The sequence below is a fragment of the Felis catus genome, chromosome A2, assembly GCF_018350175.1.
Source record: "Felis catus isolate Fca126 chromosome A2, F.catus_Fca126_mat1.0, whole genome shotgun sequence".
NCBI classification, from domain to species: domain Eukaryota; kingdom Metazoa; phylum Chordata; class Mammalia; order Carnivora; family Felidae; genus Felis; species Felis catus.
The window spans coordinates 7038486-7053083 of NC_058369.1; the positions used below are offsets into that span (position 1 = coordinate 7038486).

The window sequence follows — 14598 nt, forward strand, 5'->3', positions numbered from 1 at the left end:
GGCAGAGAGAGAGGGAGACACAGAATCTGAAGCAGGCTCCAGGCTCTGAGCTGTCAGCACTGAACCCAGCCTGGGACTCAAACTCATGAATGGCGAGATCTGGACCTGAGCTGAAGTCGGATGCTCAACCGACTGAAGCCACCCAGGCACCCCACTGTCTCCAGTTTAGAGGTAAGGAAATTTGAGACTCTAAAGAGCCCAAAGCAACAGAGGGACCAAGTGGCAAAACCAGGATTCAAATCCAGAACTCGGACCCTGAACCCATATTCTTACCTAACAGGCTGCACAGCTTTTCACATGGATTTCAATGTGTACATCTGAATGGTGGATTTTATTGCTTGGTGGACAATATTTCTGGTTATTCTCTCCTTTCGGATATCTAAGAGAATAGTATTTTCTTTCTCCCTTGAAATTAAAGCTGGTAATATGTTTTCACGTGTCTAATAAAATGTGAGTGGAAGTGTGATGTGTCCCTTCTCCGTTAAAACAAAGTAAGAGCTGGCACATTATTCTTTGTACTCCCTCTTCCCTTGATATGGCTGTTGTGGAGTGAAGTGATCATCCACAGAGTCTAGAAAGCTGGCCAATAGGCAGAGGACTCCCCTGGATCGTTGCCCAAGTTGGTAGATACTTTTCATGAACAGGAAATAAGCTTTTGTTTGATTAAATCAGTAACATTTTAGTTCTATTACATACTGTTGCTGTGTCAACGTCAGCATAGCCTAATTTACTCTGACTGTTATGTATCCCAAGGCTGGAAATCCAAATTTGAGAGTTTACCTACTCTGATGATTTTTACTGTTATGCTAAGAGTAAGTCTGAGATCTCCTTTTTCATTCCTTTGCAATCTTTCCACTTCCTTTTGAGAGCTTTAATTCAATTTTACATTAATACTTATACACACACACATGTATATACACATACAGAAACATATGTTAATCTATACATGGCCTGCATCCTTGAAAGAGGAGAATTCATTTATTATTGTGCCAGAAATGCTCTTTCAATGGGAGGTAAGTTCCTCTGAAGTAGAAATCCTGTATATCTTTTTTTTTTTTAATTTTTTTTTCAATGTTTATTTTTATTTTTGGGACAGAGAGAGACAGAGCATGAACGGGGGAGGGGCAGAGAGAGAGGGAGACACAGAATCGGAAACAGGCTCCAGGCTCTGAGCCATCAGCCCAGAGCCCTATGCGGGGCTCGAACTCACGGACCGCGAGATCGTAACCTGGCTGAAGTCGGACGCTTAACCGACTGTGCCACCCAGGCGCCCCGAAATCCTGTATATCTTAAAATAAGACTAGCACTGTCCACTTGTAGGACTGTGGAGGTATCACATTGTCTAACTGGACCACTTAAGAATATTGAGTCTAGTTCCCAAAATGGTAATTTGAGGGGCACCTAAATGGCTCAGTTGGTTGAGCGACCGACTTCGACTCAGGTCATGATCTTGCAGTCGTTGAGTTCAAGCCCCACATTGGGCTCTCGGCTGTCAGCACAGAACCCTCTTTGGATCCTCTGCCCCCTCACCACCACTCCCCCCCCCCCCCCGCCTCCCACACTTGTGTGCACTCTCTCTTTCTCTCTCTCAGATGAATACACACTTAAAAATGGTAATTGGAATAGGGTTTTTAACATAAAATTCCATTCTGTTAGTGTCATAATTCATAATCTCCTTCCAGTTTGATATGTGATATCTCTGATATGGCATGATATGGGTTGTGATTTTGCATCATGTTAAAATTTTTGTCTATGTATTGTAACAAATATATTTTTCAACATTTCTTTATAATAGTTCAAATATGTATTTTCTTTTTAAAAATGTTTGTTTTGTGAGAAAGAGAGTACGAACAGAGGAGGGACACAGAGAGAGAGAGAGGGAGAGAGAATCCCAAGCTGTCTCCATGCTGTCAGCATGGAGCCCAACAGGGGGCTCAATCCCATGAACCTCATGATCATGATCTGAACTGAAATCAAGAGTCAGATGCTCAACTGACCGAACCACCCAGGCACCCCTCAAATATATATTTTCATTTTAAAAATTTAAAATTTACTCCACCTATGATGTATTTCTGTTCAGTAGGATATAGAGATCTCTTCTTTCCCTATGAAAAACAAATTTGTTCTAACAGTTTATACTAGTCTTTCCTTTCCCACTGACTTCTAAAGGCACTTTCTAAAATTCTCAAACCACAGTTTTCCCCCTATTCTGAGGTCAAGTATCTGGTCTAACCCCAGCCATGCCATCTACATCAGATTGGTCAGCTTCTCTGTACTTCTGTCAGTCATCTCTAAAATAACAATAACAGATGTCAGGGGTGCTGTACATATTAAATGAGCTAATAATTATAAAGACTATGGTGTTTACTGTTGGCTTTGTTAGTAAGCTTTATTGATACTGTTACATGTTTTTATATTCATACTGATAAGCCACATCTTTGACTTAGGGAGCCACCAGACACTTAGCAGTCCTTTTACAATTGCTATTTAAGTATTCTGATTGGCAAGGAACATGTAGCTCAGACTCCAATGGGATATTTTTTAGAAGGAATCCTGAACTATGAGATCTTACCTAAGAAGAGAAGAGTTTCCACTGTGAAGAAAAACATGATCACCTTCAAATTCTCCACATTGGAATAGAATTGTCAAGCACATTTTCCATTATATTATCATTCTCTCTCCCAACTAGCTAAACTGTTTAGAAATAAAGTAATAAGGGGAGCCTGGCTGGCTCAGTTGCTGGAGTGTGAGACTCTTGGTCTTGGAGTTATGTGTTCCTGCCCCACATTGGGTCTAGAGATAGTTTAAAAATCTTTTTTTTTTTAATTTTTTTTCAACGTTTATTTATTTTTGGGACAGAGAGAAACAGAGCATGAACGGGGGAGGGGCAGAGAGAGAGGGAGACACAGAATCGGAAACAGGCTCCAGGCTCTGAGCCATCAGCCCAGAGCCCGACGCGGGGCTCGAACTCACGGACCGCGAGATTGTGACCTGGCTGAAGTCGGACGCTCAACCGACTGCGCCACCCAGGCGCCCCGAAAAAGAAAATCTTGAAAGAGAGAAAGAAAGAAAGGAAGGAAGGAAGGAAGGAAGAAAGGAAGGAAGGAAGAAAGAAAGAGGGAGGGAGGAAGGGAGGGAGGGAGGAAGGAAAAAGAAAAAGAGAAGAAAAAAAAGAAAAGGAACATTTATTTAATTAGGAGTTTTAAGATTTCAACCTTGGATGTCCCTGAGAGGGTAAATGTTGTTTGTCTGCCCCTTTGCTTTCAACTCACTGACCAGGACAGTAAGAATAATATTGTTGTCCTGCTGACCCCAGGTTGGCTTGGATTCCATAATAAACCCTATTTTTGGAGTGTACCATCCATCAGTACAACCATGTTCTTCTTTCCCACTATAGTCTGGGTGATCCATTTGGACTTAGTAAATGCTTTTGGAAAGAGGAGTGTCTAACATGTGCATAGAGAGTTTTTGCTAGCAGTAACTCCAGGAACAAGGACAGTAATGGCCAAGAGAGCCTAGTTAAAAATCCCTAGAGATTTTAGATTTGTGGCTTTGAAGGGTACTTCAGACTCTGGAGTGGATGAAATAATGATGATTATGAGAGCAAACATGCTTATCATATTTATAAATTTAATAGTTTCTGTATCTCATCAACTCTATCCCCTCAGATTATTAACCAGAATCTGACGTTCATTTCCAAATTTCCAGGAGAGAAACTATTTAGCCAGGTTGGACCAGACACTGCTCTCTGATCCAATTAGCCATTGGATCACAGGGCCACAGAGCAAAGTGGCCCACCAACACCCACAGATCGGCTACAATATGAAAGAAATGTGGGGGAAAGCAGAATTATCCAAGAGGCAAATTTCAGCCCAAAAGAAGGAAGGATGTTCAAACCACTGATGTTCTATATTTCAAATGGACTGATTCTGAGCTGGACATCCCAGAGGTTGATGGTCCATTGAGATAGATCTGAAGGCATGGCTACTTTGTGATAAAGATCATAAGGAGGAATAGATTACCCCCCGTAATGATAACTGTACAAGAAAATGGCATCTGTAATCCTTTTTTTGATGGATGAATATCAGATTGCTAGTGAAAATGTATAATTTTGTTTTTCTTTGGGTATTCATATCATAAAAATATTTTTATATCTGAGGGCTCCTATTCAGAATAGCAGCTGTTGTTGTTGTAAAGTAGGCTCCATGCCCAACGTGGGGCTTGAACTCATGACCAGAGACCAAGAGTTGCATGCTCTACCAACTGAGTCAGCCAGACACCCTTCCTTTTTTTTTTTTTTATTTTTGTTGACTTTTTAATTCATTTTTGAGAGACAGAGACAGAGCACAAGGGTGGGTGGAGCAGAGAGAGAGACACAGAATATGAAGCAGGCTCCAGGCTCTGAGCTGTCAGCACAGATTCCAACGCGGGGCTCGAACCCACGAACCATGAGATCATGACCTGAGCCAAAGTCGGACGCTTAACCAACGGAGCCACCCAGGAGCCCCCCTATTTGTTTGTTTTAATTAGCATTGCTTTGCCTGTTTCCTGGCAGAATTATCAGCTACATGGATGCAGGAAACCAAACAGGTGTCTCAGAATTCTCTCCTTGGGACTCTACTCTTTGGGCTGTTCTTGTCCATATACCTGGTCACCATGCTTGGGAACCTACTTATCATTCTGGCCATCAGCTCTGATTAGGACCTCCACATGCCCATGTAGTTCATTCTCTTCCACTTGTCTTTTTCGATACTTGTTTCAATTCCACCATGGTTCCAGTAATGCTGGTGAACATCCATACAGAGAACAAAGCCATCACCCATGCAGGTTGCATCACTCAGATGTATTTCTTGTATAGTGTTTGGGTATTTGGACTTTTTCCTCCAGGCCATAATGGCCTAGTACCAGTTTGTGGCCATCTGCCACCTCCTTCACAACACAGCCATCATTGGTATGATCTGTAGTCAGCCAATTTTTGTCTGACTATACATGACAAAACTGTACCAAATGGTAGGCATTCAAATATTTGTCAAATGAATTAAACCAAATTTGAACACCTTTTTTTTTTTTTTTAGAGAGTGCAAGTGGGGAAGGGGGCAGAGAGAGAGAGAGAGAGAGAGAGTGCACAAGAGAGAGAATCTTAAGCAGACTCTATGCTCAGCGTGGAGCCCAATGCAGGGCTCAGTCCCAGGATCCTGGGATCATGACCTGAGCTGTCAAGAGACAGATGCACAATTGACCTAGCTACCTAGATGTCCCTGAACCACCTTTTTTGAAATAAATGTGGAATAATAGGTTTTAACCATAGACTCATAGAGGTAGAAAAGAACTTTGTGTCATTCATTTCACTTCATATTTTTTTAAATTTTGTTAATTTTTTAAAGTTTATGTCTTTATTTTGAGAGAGAGAGAGCAAATAGGGTAGGGACACAGAGAGAGGCAGGAAGGAGAGACAGAATCCCAAGCAGGCTGGGCATTGTCAGTGCAGAGCCTGACACAGGCTCAAACTCATCAACTGTGAGATCATGAACTGGGATGAAATTAAGAGCTGGACGTTTTTTTGTTTTTTTGTTGTTGTTTTTTTTTTGAGAGAGAGAGAGAGAGAGAGAGAGAGAGAGAGAGCAGGGGAGGGGCAGAGAGAGAGAGGGAGACACAGAATCCAAAGCAGGCTCCAGGCTGTGAGCTGTCAGCACAGAGCCCGATGCGGGCTTGAACTCACAAACTGTGAGATCATGACCTGAGCCAAAGTCAGCCACTTAACTGACTGAGCCACCCAGGCACCCCAAGAGTCGGACGTTTAACTGACTGACCCACCCAGGTGTCCCCCACCACCCCCACTATGTTTTCTAAATGAGAGGATGGATTTCCTTGAACAAGGGTGAATTCCCAGTAATGGATCCATTGATGCCAAGGACTGTTTGGGGAAGATCAGAGTTCTCTCTGGCAACAAATGTGTCATTAGTCTTTTTTTTTTTAATTTAAATATTTTTTAATTTTTTTAACCTTTTCTGTATAATTAATATACAGTGCTATGTTAATCTCGGGTGTACAATAGAATGATTTGACAATTCTTTACATTACTCAGTGTTCATCGTGACAAGTGTACTCCTAATCCCCTTCACCTATTTCCTCCATCCCCCACCACCTTCCCTCTGGCAACCACCAGTTTGTTCTCTATAGTTAGGAGTCTGGCTTTTTGTTTGTCTCTTTTTTTCTTTGTTTTGTTTCTCAAATTCCACATAGGAGTGAAATCACATGGTATTTGTCTTTTCTGATTGACCTATTTTATTTATTTCATATCTAGATCCATCCATGTTGTTGTAAATGGCAAGATTTTATTCTTTTTTATGGTGTAGTAATAGAATTACCATATGATTCACTAATTCTGCAACTGCGTATTTACCCAAAGAATACAAAAACACTAATTCAAAGAGACATGTGCCACCATGTGTATTGCAGATTTATTTACAATAGCCAAGACGGAAGTAACCCAAGTGTCCATCAGTAGATGAATGGATAAAGATGTATATACATATATATGTGTGTATATATATGTATATATATACACATATACACATATGTGTATATACACATATATATATATGTGTATATACACATATATATATATGTGTATATATATACATATATATACACACATACACACGCAATGGAATATTAGTCATAAAAAAGAATGAAATCATGCCATTAATCTTTGTAGTAGCCCTTCACATCCTTATTGGAAGCTCATTTCTTCTTTAATACTTGCTATGGATTGAATGTCTGTCTCCCCAAAATTCCTATGTTGAAACCCTACCCCCCAGTGTGATGGTATTAGGAGGTGGAGCCTTGGAAGGTCATTAGGATTAGAAGAGGTCATAGAGATAAAATCTTCACGAATGCAACTAATATCCCTATCAGAGTTGCAAGAGGATTTGCTTCTTCTCTCTGCCTTATGTGGATACAATGAGAAGTCAGCTATGTGCAACCCAGAAAAGGGGTCTCGCCAGAACCTGATTGTGTTGGCTCCCTTCTCTCAGAGACTTCTAACCTCCAGAATTGTGAGAAATATTTTTGCTGTTGCTGTTTAAAGCCATGCAGTTTATGATATTTTATTATAGCAGCCCAAACTGACTATGACCTCACTGTTCAAGTAGATGAAAGAATTTGTATGATCCATCTATTTTTTAATGTTTATTTATTTTTGAGAGAGAGAGAGAGAGAGAGAGAACACAAGCAGAGGAGGGGTAGGAAGAGGGAGGGAGACAGAGAATCTGAAGCAAGCTCCAGGCTCTGAGCTGTCAGCATGGAGCCTGATGCAGGGCTTGAACTTATGAACCATGAGATCACGACCTGAGCAAAAGTTGGATGCTCAACAGTCTGAGCCACCCAGGTGCCCCTAATCCATCTAGTTTTAGATACAATTTCCCACATGACCAATATTCTCTCTATATACTTCAATTTGTCAACTTTCCTGTTGTCAAAATCTCCAGATTTTCTCTAATTTTTTGATATGAATAATTTGAGCCTTATCATCCTGTTTTAAAATAATTGTTTGGGGCACCTGGGTGGCTCAGTTGGTTAAGCATGCACCTCTTGGTTTGGCTCAGGTCATGATCTCATGGTTTTCTTGGTTTGAGCACCACATTGGACTCTGCACTGGTAGTGCAGAGCCTGCTTGGGATTCTCTCTCTCTCCCTCTCTCTCTCTGAGCCTCCCCCAATCACATTGTCTCTGTTTCTTTCCAAAGGAGTAAATAAACTTTTAAAAAAAGTAAAATAAAATAATTATTTGTCTAATGAGTATGTTCAGGGTTCAAAAATTCAAAAGTTTTGAAAGTTTATTTTTAAAAAGTTTTGAAAAGGTAGACCATGTAAAACACCTATCTCATGGCTATTAATGAAGGAAGGAGGGATAGAGGGAGGGAGGAAGGGAGGGAGAAAGGGAGAGGAGGAAGAAGGGAGGGAAGAAGGGAGGGAGGGAGGGGAAGAAGGAGTGAGGGAGGAAGCAAAGAAGGGAGGAAGGAAGGGAGAGGGGAGGAACGGAGGAAGGGAGGAAGGAAGAGAGGAAGGGAGGGAAAAAACATTGAGTTTGTTGTTGGAAAGATTCAGTTTCACGTCCCTCGCAGATAATTTCCACTTGGCAGTGGCATGGGTTGATCTTGTGTTCTGTCTTAGTGGCAATAGTTGGGGAGAGAATTGGGTTACAGAGGAGTAGGTCCAAGATATAATATTATGCTTAGCTCAGCCCCAGTGTGAGCTCCCACCTCCTAAGGACAATTCTTCCCAACTACTGACCCTCATGCCTCACAAATAAATTCTCATGGACACTACACGTTGTTGCAGGTCACTATCCAAATGGTGATAAGGTGGACGGTAAGCCTGTGTTGGGTCACCCACTACTCCCTTCAGAATGAAGGGTTCCTCTCCAGGTTCAGGGAGTGCAGCCATCTGACAGCAGCCCTCAGCCTTCAGCCCTCTCAGAGAATTGCTCTCAGCTGAAGGAAGCTGCTGCCATTCCCCAAGTTCCCACCACAAAGGTCTCTTGCTGTGGGAGCATAACTGCCTGACAGCCATCTGTAGCCACCACTGTCTTTGCTCTGAGGGTACTGTTGGGCTGCTCCCATCCACTGACTGAGCACAGTAGGGTACCAGTGCATGCCCATTGTCATGCTCACACAAGGACATTGGTGACCAGGTTCAGTCAACCCTGCCAAGATAGTGACTCCTTCTCCTGGCATGAGGAACCTCAGGTGCCAGGTAGTCAGATAGCTTCAGGTCCAATGGGACTCCTGCCATGTCTCTGGAAGTGCTACCCTTTTAGGTGTCAAGACCTTTAAACTTGCTGATGGCAGAGTTGAGGAGACCTGAAGCAAATACTGCTCAAGTGGCTCACTGGGAGTGACATTACACAGGGCTGCTTCTACTAACAAGCCTGATTTCTGAACCCATGTATCCCACGTATTGGAGATATAGAGCACATCATGATTGTCATTGACTTAGAGTGTATATGCATCCTGTGAAGTGTGTAGCCAGGACGTGTTGTGGATTCAAATACCTGCACTGAATATGACCGGTCTCTTTCAAGTTAAAACTGTTGCATATTTTCCATTAAGCAAAAATTTTGTCAACTAACCATAGTCCATAATTTCTTTATGCAATATTTTACCTCTATCTCACCTTCCCTGACAAACTTAATAGGTGATTTATACTGACACCTCTATTTCCTCAATACTCCTCAAGCTTCTCTACATGGATGGTTTGTGCCCCTATCCCTCACTTCAGAGGTAAAAAATGGAGCCCTATCTAACATCAACAAAGGCTTCCATGTCACTAGCAAATGTCAAGGGATATTTTCACTCTTCATTTCCTTAGTCCTTTCAACAGTCAAAAGTGTTAATCACTCTGCTTTTCTTCAGAAAGAACCTGTTTGTCCCCATGGCACTGTCAGCCACAAGTGATCTTTGAAATCTCTAAAGAGTCTTCAAGGGATGAACATCACAGAATGTTCATTCCTGGTTTTGGTTCTTGCAGGAATGAAACGTTCCTTAGGGGATACATTGTCATTTCAGTCAAACCAAACACAAGAGAATTTCTCCTTGGAGAAAATGCCTTCAGCTTTGCCCATTGTTGCCTACATAAACACGACATTGTCTTATTTTTTTCCATTCTTTTATTTTTGTATCCCAAGGGAACTGAATTGTTTGGAGAGAGGAAAGTCAGTAGAACAATTTATTTAATGAGCAGCTCTAAGAACTCCATCTTTGAGATGATAATAACATATCCCTGCTGTCCCTGTCCTATAATTCTCTGATACCAGCCTAGGGGAAAGCCCAGATGAGCTACTTCTGGACACACTGCAGAGAAGAGAAAGCTTCAGTGATAACCATCACAGAGGGTAGGATCATTGCTGTCCAGTAAGGGCTGGAGGAGTATGAAGAAAAGGGACGAGAAAGTGGATGCTGGCTTTACCTCTAGAATAATGAGACTGGAGCAGCCCCACATTTAATTAGTCAACAAAGCTGAAGTCATTGTAGTTTGAAGGTGCTTTACTTGCTACTTAAACCAGTCTTTTCCAGCTCTTGCTAAGTCTCCTTACCTCTCTCAGAATCTAGAGCCTCTTCCAGTAAGAGTTATTTTCTAGTGAGTTTCCTCCTCTTCTCTATTCTTTCCCATAAATAATAGGCTCCTGTTTGATTTCCTGCCCCATCATTTATTTCTTAACTACTCACTGAAGATCTATTAAGCCCAAGATATTGCCTATTTTGTTTCCCATGTGATTGGATTTTTTGATAATATTCTCTCTTTTTGCTGGCAGATTCGACTTACTTAGAGCACTTAATAGTATTGTTGTGTTTACCTTTAGTGTCCACAGTGTATCTACAAGTAACATCATTGTTTCTGACATTTGGTTCTCAGGCTAATTTCCTTTTTTCATCAATCTTTTTAAATGTTCATGAGAATGTGGACTGCCTTAGCCTTTTCATGAATTTAACACAAATGTTTTAGTGTTTGAATGGAGGGACCCTGTTGGCTACAGTTTTAAACAGCTGTCCTCTATTGGGTTAAGAAATTGTTCTTAGATTCCTCCTTTGGTGAGAGGCTGTGTCCTGGCTGCCAACCATGAAAATAGCTGCTACATTTCCTCAAATTTATTTTCTATGGAGATTATGGTTATAATTCCTCTTAATTTCCCTGTATTTGTGATAAATTGTTTTTTCAAACATCCTAGCGTTAAACCATCTTTCCATTCCTAGAATAGGTATGACTTGTTCATGATGTATTACCCTTTTAAATAGACATGAATGCACTGTATTTACTCTGCTATTATATTGTGTATCTACATTCAGGTATATAATGAATTTGCACTATTCATTATATTATTATTTTTCTGCATTATTGTTGATGCTTTTGGTCTCAATCTTTATTACACATCTAACATTTGCATGTATTGAACACCTGCTATATGCAGACACATTGTAAGTCCCTGCAAAGACAAGTGAGCAGAAACATCTTAATTTCTGACCCGCTTAAATATATATATATATAATTATTAACATGATGGCCACAATAAGGAATCATACAGGATGCTTTCTCCACATGTGCTCCTTACACACTCTGTCCCTCCTGGCCCTCACTGTCTGCCCTCCATCTTACTGACTTCTCAAATCCTTTCCATTACCAACCTCACCCAACCACGGAGAAAGTGCAAATTCTATTCTTTCCACCTCAAATTTGTGGCCTTACCTAATTTCCCTTTTAACATTTACCCATCTTTCCTCTTGCAGCTCAGATATTCATATTTCAGAGAAGTCTTTCCTACCCATCTCCTGGGGTAAATTTGTCCCCCCAAATTTTGTTTTCCTTTTAACTAAAATTTTTTAATTAAAAAATTTTTAATGTTGATTTAATTTCTTGAAAGAGAGAGAGACAGAGCACGAGCGGGGGAAGGACAGAGAGAGAGGGAGACACAGAATCTGAAGAAGGCTCTAGGCTCTGAGCTGTCAGCACAGACAGCCGGTGTGCTCATGAACCTGGAAATCCTGACCTGAGGCAAAGTCAGATTCTCAACTGACTGAGCCACCCAGACATCCCTGTTTTCCTTTTAATTAATTAACATTCTATAGACACTAATACTATTGAAATTTTTTCTATCACAGAGGAAATAAACATATATTTTCAATTTTTAGGATGCTTCAATTTATAGAAGCTTTGAATATTTTTCAATCAATCAATAAATCAATCATTTTTGGCAATTAACTCCTCTGATCTTAATACAACACATCTCACTTGTGAGCATGTACACAGGAGCACACACACTCACACATGCTTTGTATTTCATTTTAGTGGTTTTGTGATTCCCCCCCCCCCTTATTTATGTAGTCCATATGTTTTGCCTCCCTTGTGGTGGAATCCACCTGGCAGGTGATATCTGAAAGAGGGAGGTATAGAGTCTTCATTAACTAGAAGTGCTACATGATGGTCAGCAGAACTACCAGACCTGATGTGCTTATCATGATCAGAATTCTGGGGGACCTTGGTGGCTCAGTCAGTTAAGCTATCTGACTCTTGATTTCAGCTCAGGTCATGATCTCATGGTTCATGAGTGCCAGTCCCCAACAGACTGCAATGACCATGCAAAACCTGCTTGGGATTCTCCCAGGCGTGTGCTCTCTCTCTCTCTTAAAATAAGTAAATAAACTTAAAAAAATTTTTTTTAATGATTAGAATTCCATCTTTGATGGCTGCCCAGTCTGAGTAGAATACTGATAAATGATAACCATAAATGACCAAGTTCTTGTGATACTAAGAACAGAAGCTCATATTTGTCAAGTGTCCACTGTATGTCACAAAAACCACAATAGAAACATAACATGCATTATCTTGTTTAATTCACTGACCAGGCTTGTAAAGCAGGGAAATTTACTACTCTCATTGTAAACTGAGGTATCTGTAGTCTCATGATTTTAATTAACTCTGTCAAGGTCACACAGAAAGTAGACTGGTGCACCAAAGTTTTATTCTAGAAGGTCTGACTCAAGATTCCTTTTTTTAAATCATAGGTCTATAATGATTTTTATGACAGTTATATATCAACAAACAATTGTCATAAAAGGAATAGATTAATAAAAAATAGTTATCATTTTTGACATCCTACTGTGTACAAAAGCATTTTGAATCATCATAAAGAAAGTAATAGCAGTAACCACATTTTTAGGGAAAAAAAGTTAACTGTGACAATAACAGGACACATCAGAGCACAAAGTCAAGGGTGTTTGAGTTGAAAACCTATCTTAATCACTATTTTAGGGTTTTTAGAATAAGGGCAGTTATGGAGGTTATCAAAGAGAAGACCTTATTTGTCTTCAATGATTTTGGAAGATCATATCAAGGAAGAAATTGGTTTATATCCATAGATTTGAATAGAATTAGAACCAGTGAGTAGGAGATACAATGAGAAAGATTTCTGATAAGCTAAAGATAGTCTGAATGATTGCATACATTTAAATGGATTTGGGCTATGATTTCAATGAGTGAATCACTAGATTTGGAAGGACTGATTGAGAGTGAAGGATATCCGTGTACAATGGATGCAAAAAGGATATCCATGCAAAAAGGTGATGACTAGGAGGTGTCAGTTGACTCTTCACTGAAGGCTGCTTTTGTCTCCTTCTCCAGCAAACACACCAGATACATGGAAGCAGAAAACCAGACAGAAGTATCAGTATTCCTCCTCCGGGGTCTCTCAGATGATCCAGAACTGCAGCCTCTCCTCTTTGGCATGTTCCTATCCATGTATCTGGTCACTGTGCTTGGCAACCTGCTCGTCATCCTGGCTGTCAGCTCTGACTCTCACCTCCACACCCCCATGTACTTCTTCCTCTCCAACCTGTCCTTTGTTGACATTTGTTTCATCTCCACCACTGTCCCAAAGATGCTGGTGAACATCCAGGAATGCAGCAAAGGCATTTCCTATCTAGAATGCCTCATTCAAGTGTATTTTTTTATGATTTTTGCTGGAATGGACGATTTCCTCCTGACTGTGATGGCCTATGACCGGTTTGTGGCCATCTGCCACCCCCTACACTACACAGTCATCATGAACCCACGACTCTGTGTCCTCCTGGTTCTGGGTTGTTGGCTCACCCTTTTCTGGGTCTCCTTGATTCATATTCTACTGGTGAGGCGGCTGGCCTTCTGTACAGGCACTGAAATTCCACATTTCTTCTGTGAACTGGCTCAGATTCTCCAGGTAGCCTGCTCTGACACTCGTATCAATAACATCTGCTTGTATGTTGCCACTGCACTGCTGTGTGTGTTTCCTCTCACTGGGATCCTCTTCTCATACTCTCAGATTGTCTCCTCCTTAATGAGGATGTCGTCCAGTGAGGGCAAGTATAAAGCATTTTCCACCTGTGGGTCTCACCTCTCTGTGGTCAGTCTGTTCTATGGGACAAGCCTGGGGGTCTACCTCACTTCTGCTGTGACCCATTCTTCCCAGAGAAGTTCGATTGCCTCAGTGATGTACACTGTGGTGACCCCCATGTTGAACCCCTTCATCTACAGCTTGAGGAACAAGGATGTGAAGGGGGCCCTGCAAAGATTCCTCAGCAGAGCAACCTCATGGCCATGATGGGCCACTAGCTTTGAAGCCACATGGACATTGTAGGTCCCAAAAGCAAATGTGAGATTAAATCTGTCTCTTTTTCTCCTCTAATGAACATGTTTGATTTATTCTATTCCCAAAGCACCCATGACTTCCCTTCTGTTTGTTTTTGTATTAGTCTCTCCTCAACAACTCCTCCATAAAACCTTTTGGACTTTGCTTCTCCATATGCTGTCGATAAATTTCCATGTTTGATCAGCTTTCTTGCAGCCATTCTTAAGATTTCTAACTTCAGGCTTGAAGGACTTGTCATATCAAACGTTGCTGTGTTTGCTGCAAGAATAATGCTCTAAAATGTTGATGTTCTTCACCTCAATTTTTTTTAATTGGTGAAAAAACTTATATTTAGCCAGCTGGACTTAGTTTATTTTTTTAATTTTTTTAATGTTTATTTATTTTTGAGAGACAGAGCACAAGCGGGGGAGGGGCAGAGAG

The 14598-nt window shown here is 40.9% G+C and overlaps 1 protein-coding gene across 1 annotated transcript; it reads left to right on the forward strand.

Annotated features, from left to right (window-relative positions):
- The first annotated feature begins 13140 nt into the window (after positions 1-13140).
- Positions 13141-14598, forward strand: LOC101099185 (olfactory receptor 7D4-like). The gene has a single exon (XM_003981816.3). It carries the CDS (start codon positions 13192-13194, stop codon positions 14128-14130), a length of 939 nt encoding a protein of 312 aa, XP_003981865.2. The 5' UTR covers positions 13141-13191; the 3' UTR covers positions 14131-14598.

Excerpts from the sequence above, each read along its gene's own strand:
- LOC101099185 (XM_003981816.3), top strand. The coding sequence starts at position 13,192 with ATGGAAGCAGAAAACCAGACAGAAGTATCAGTATTCCTCCTCCGGGGT.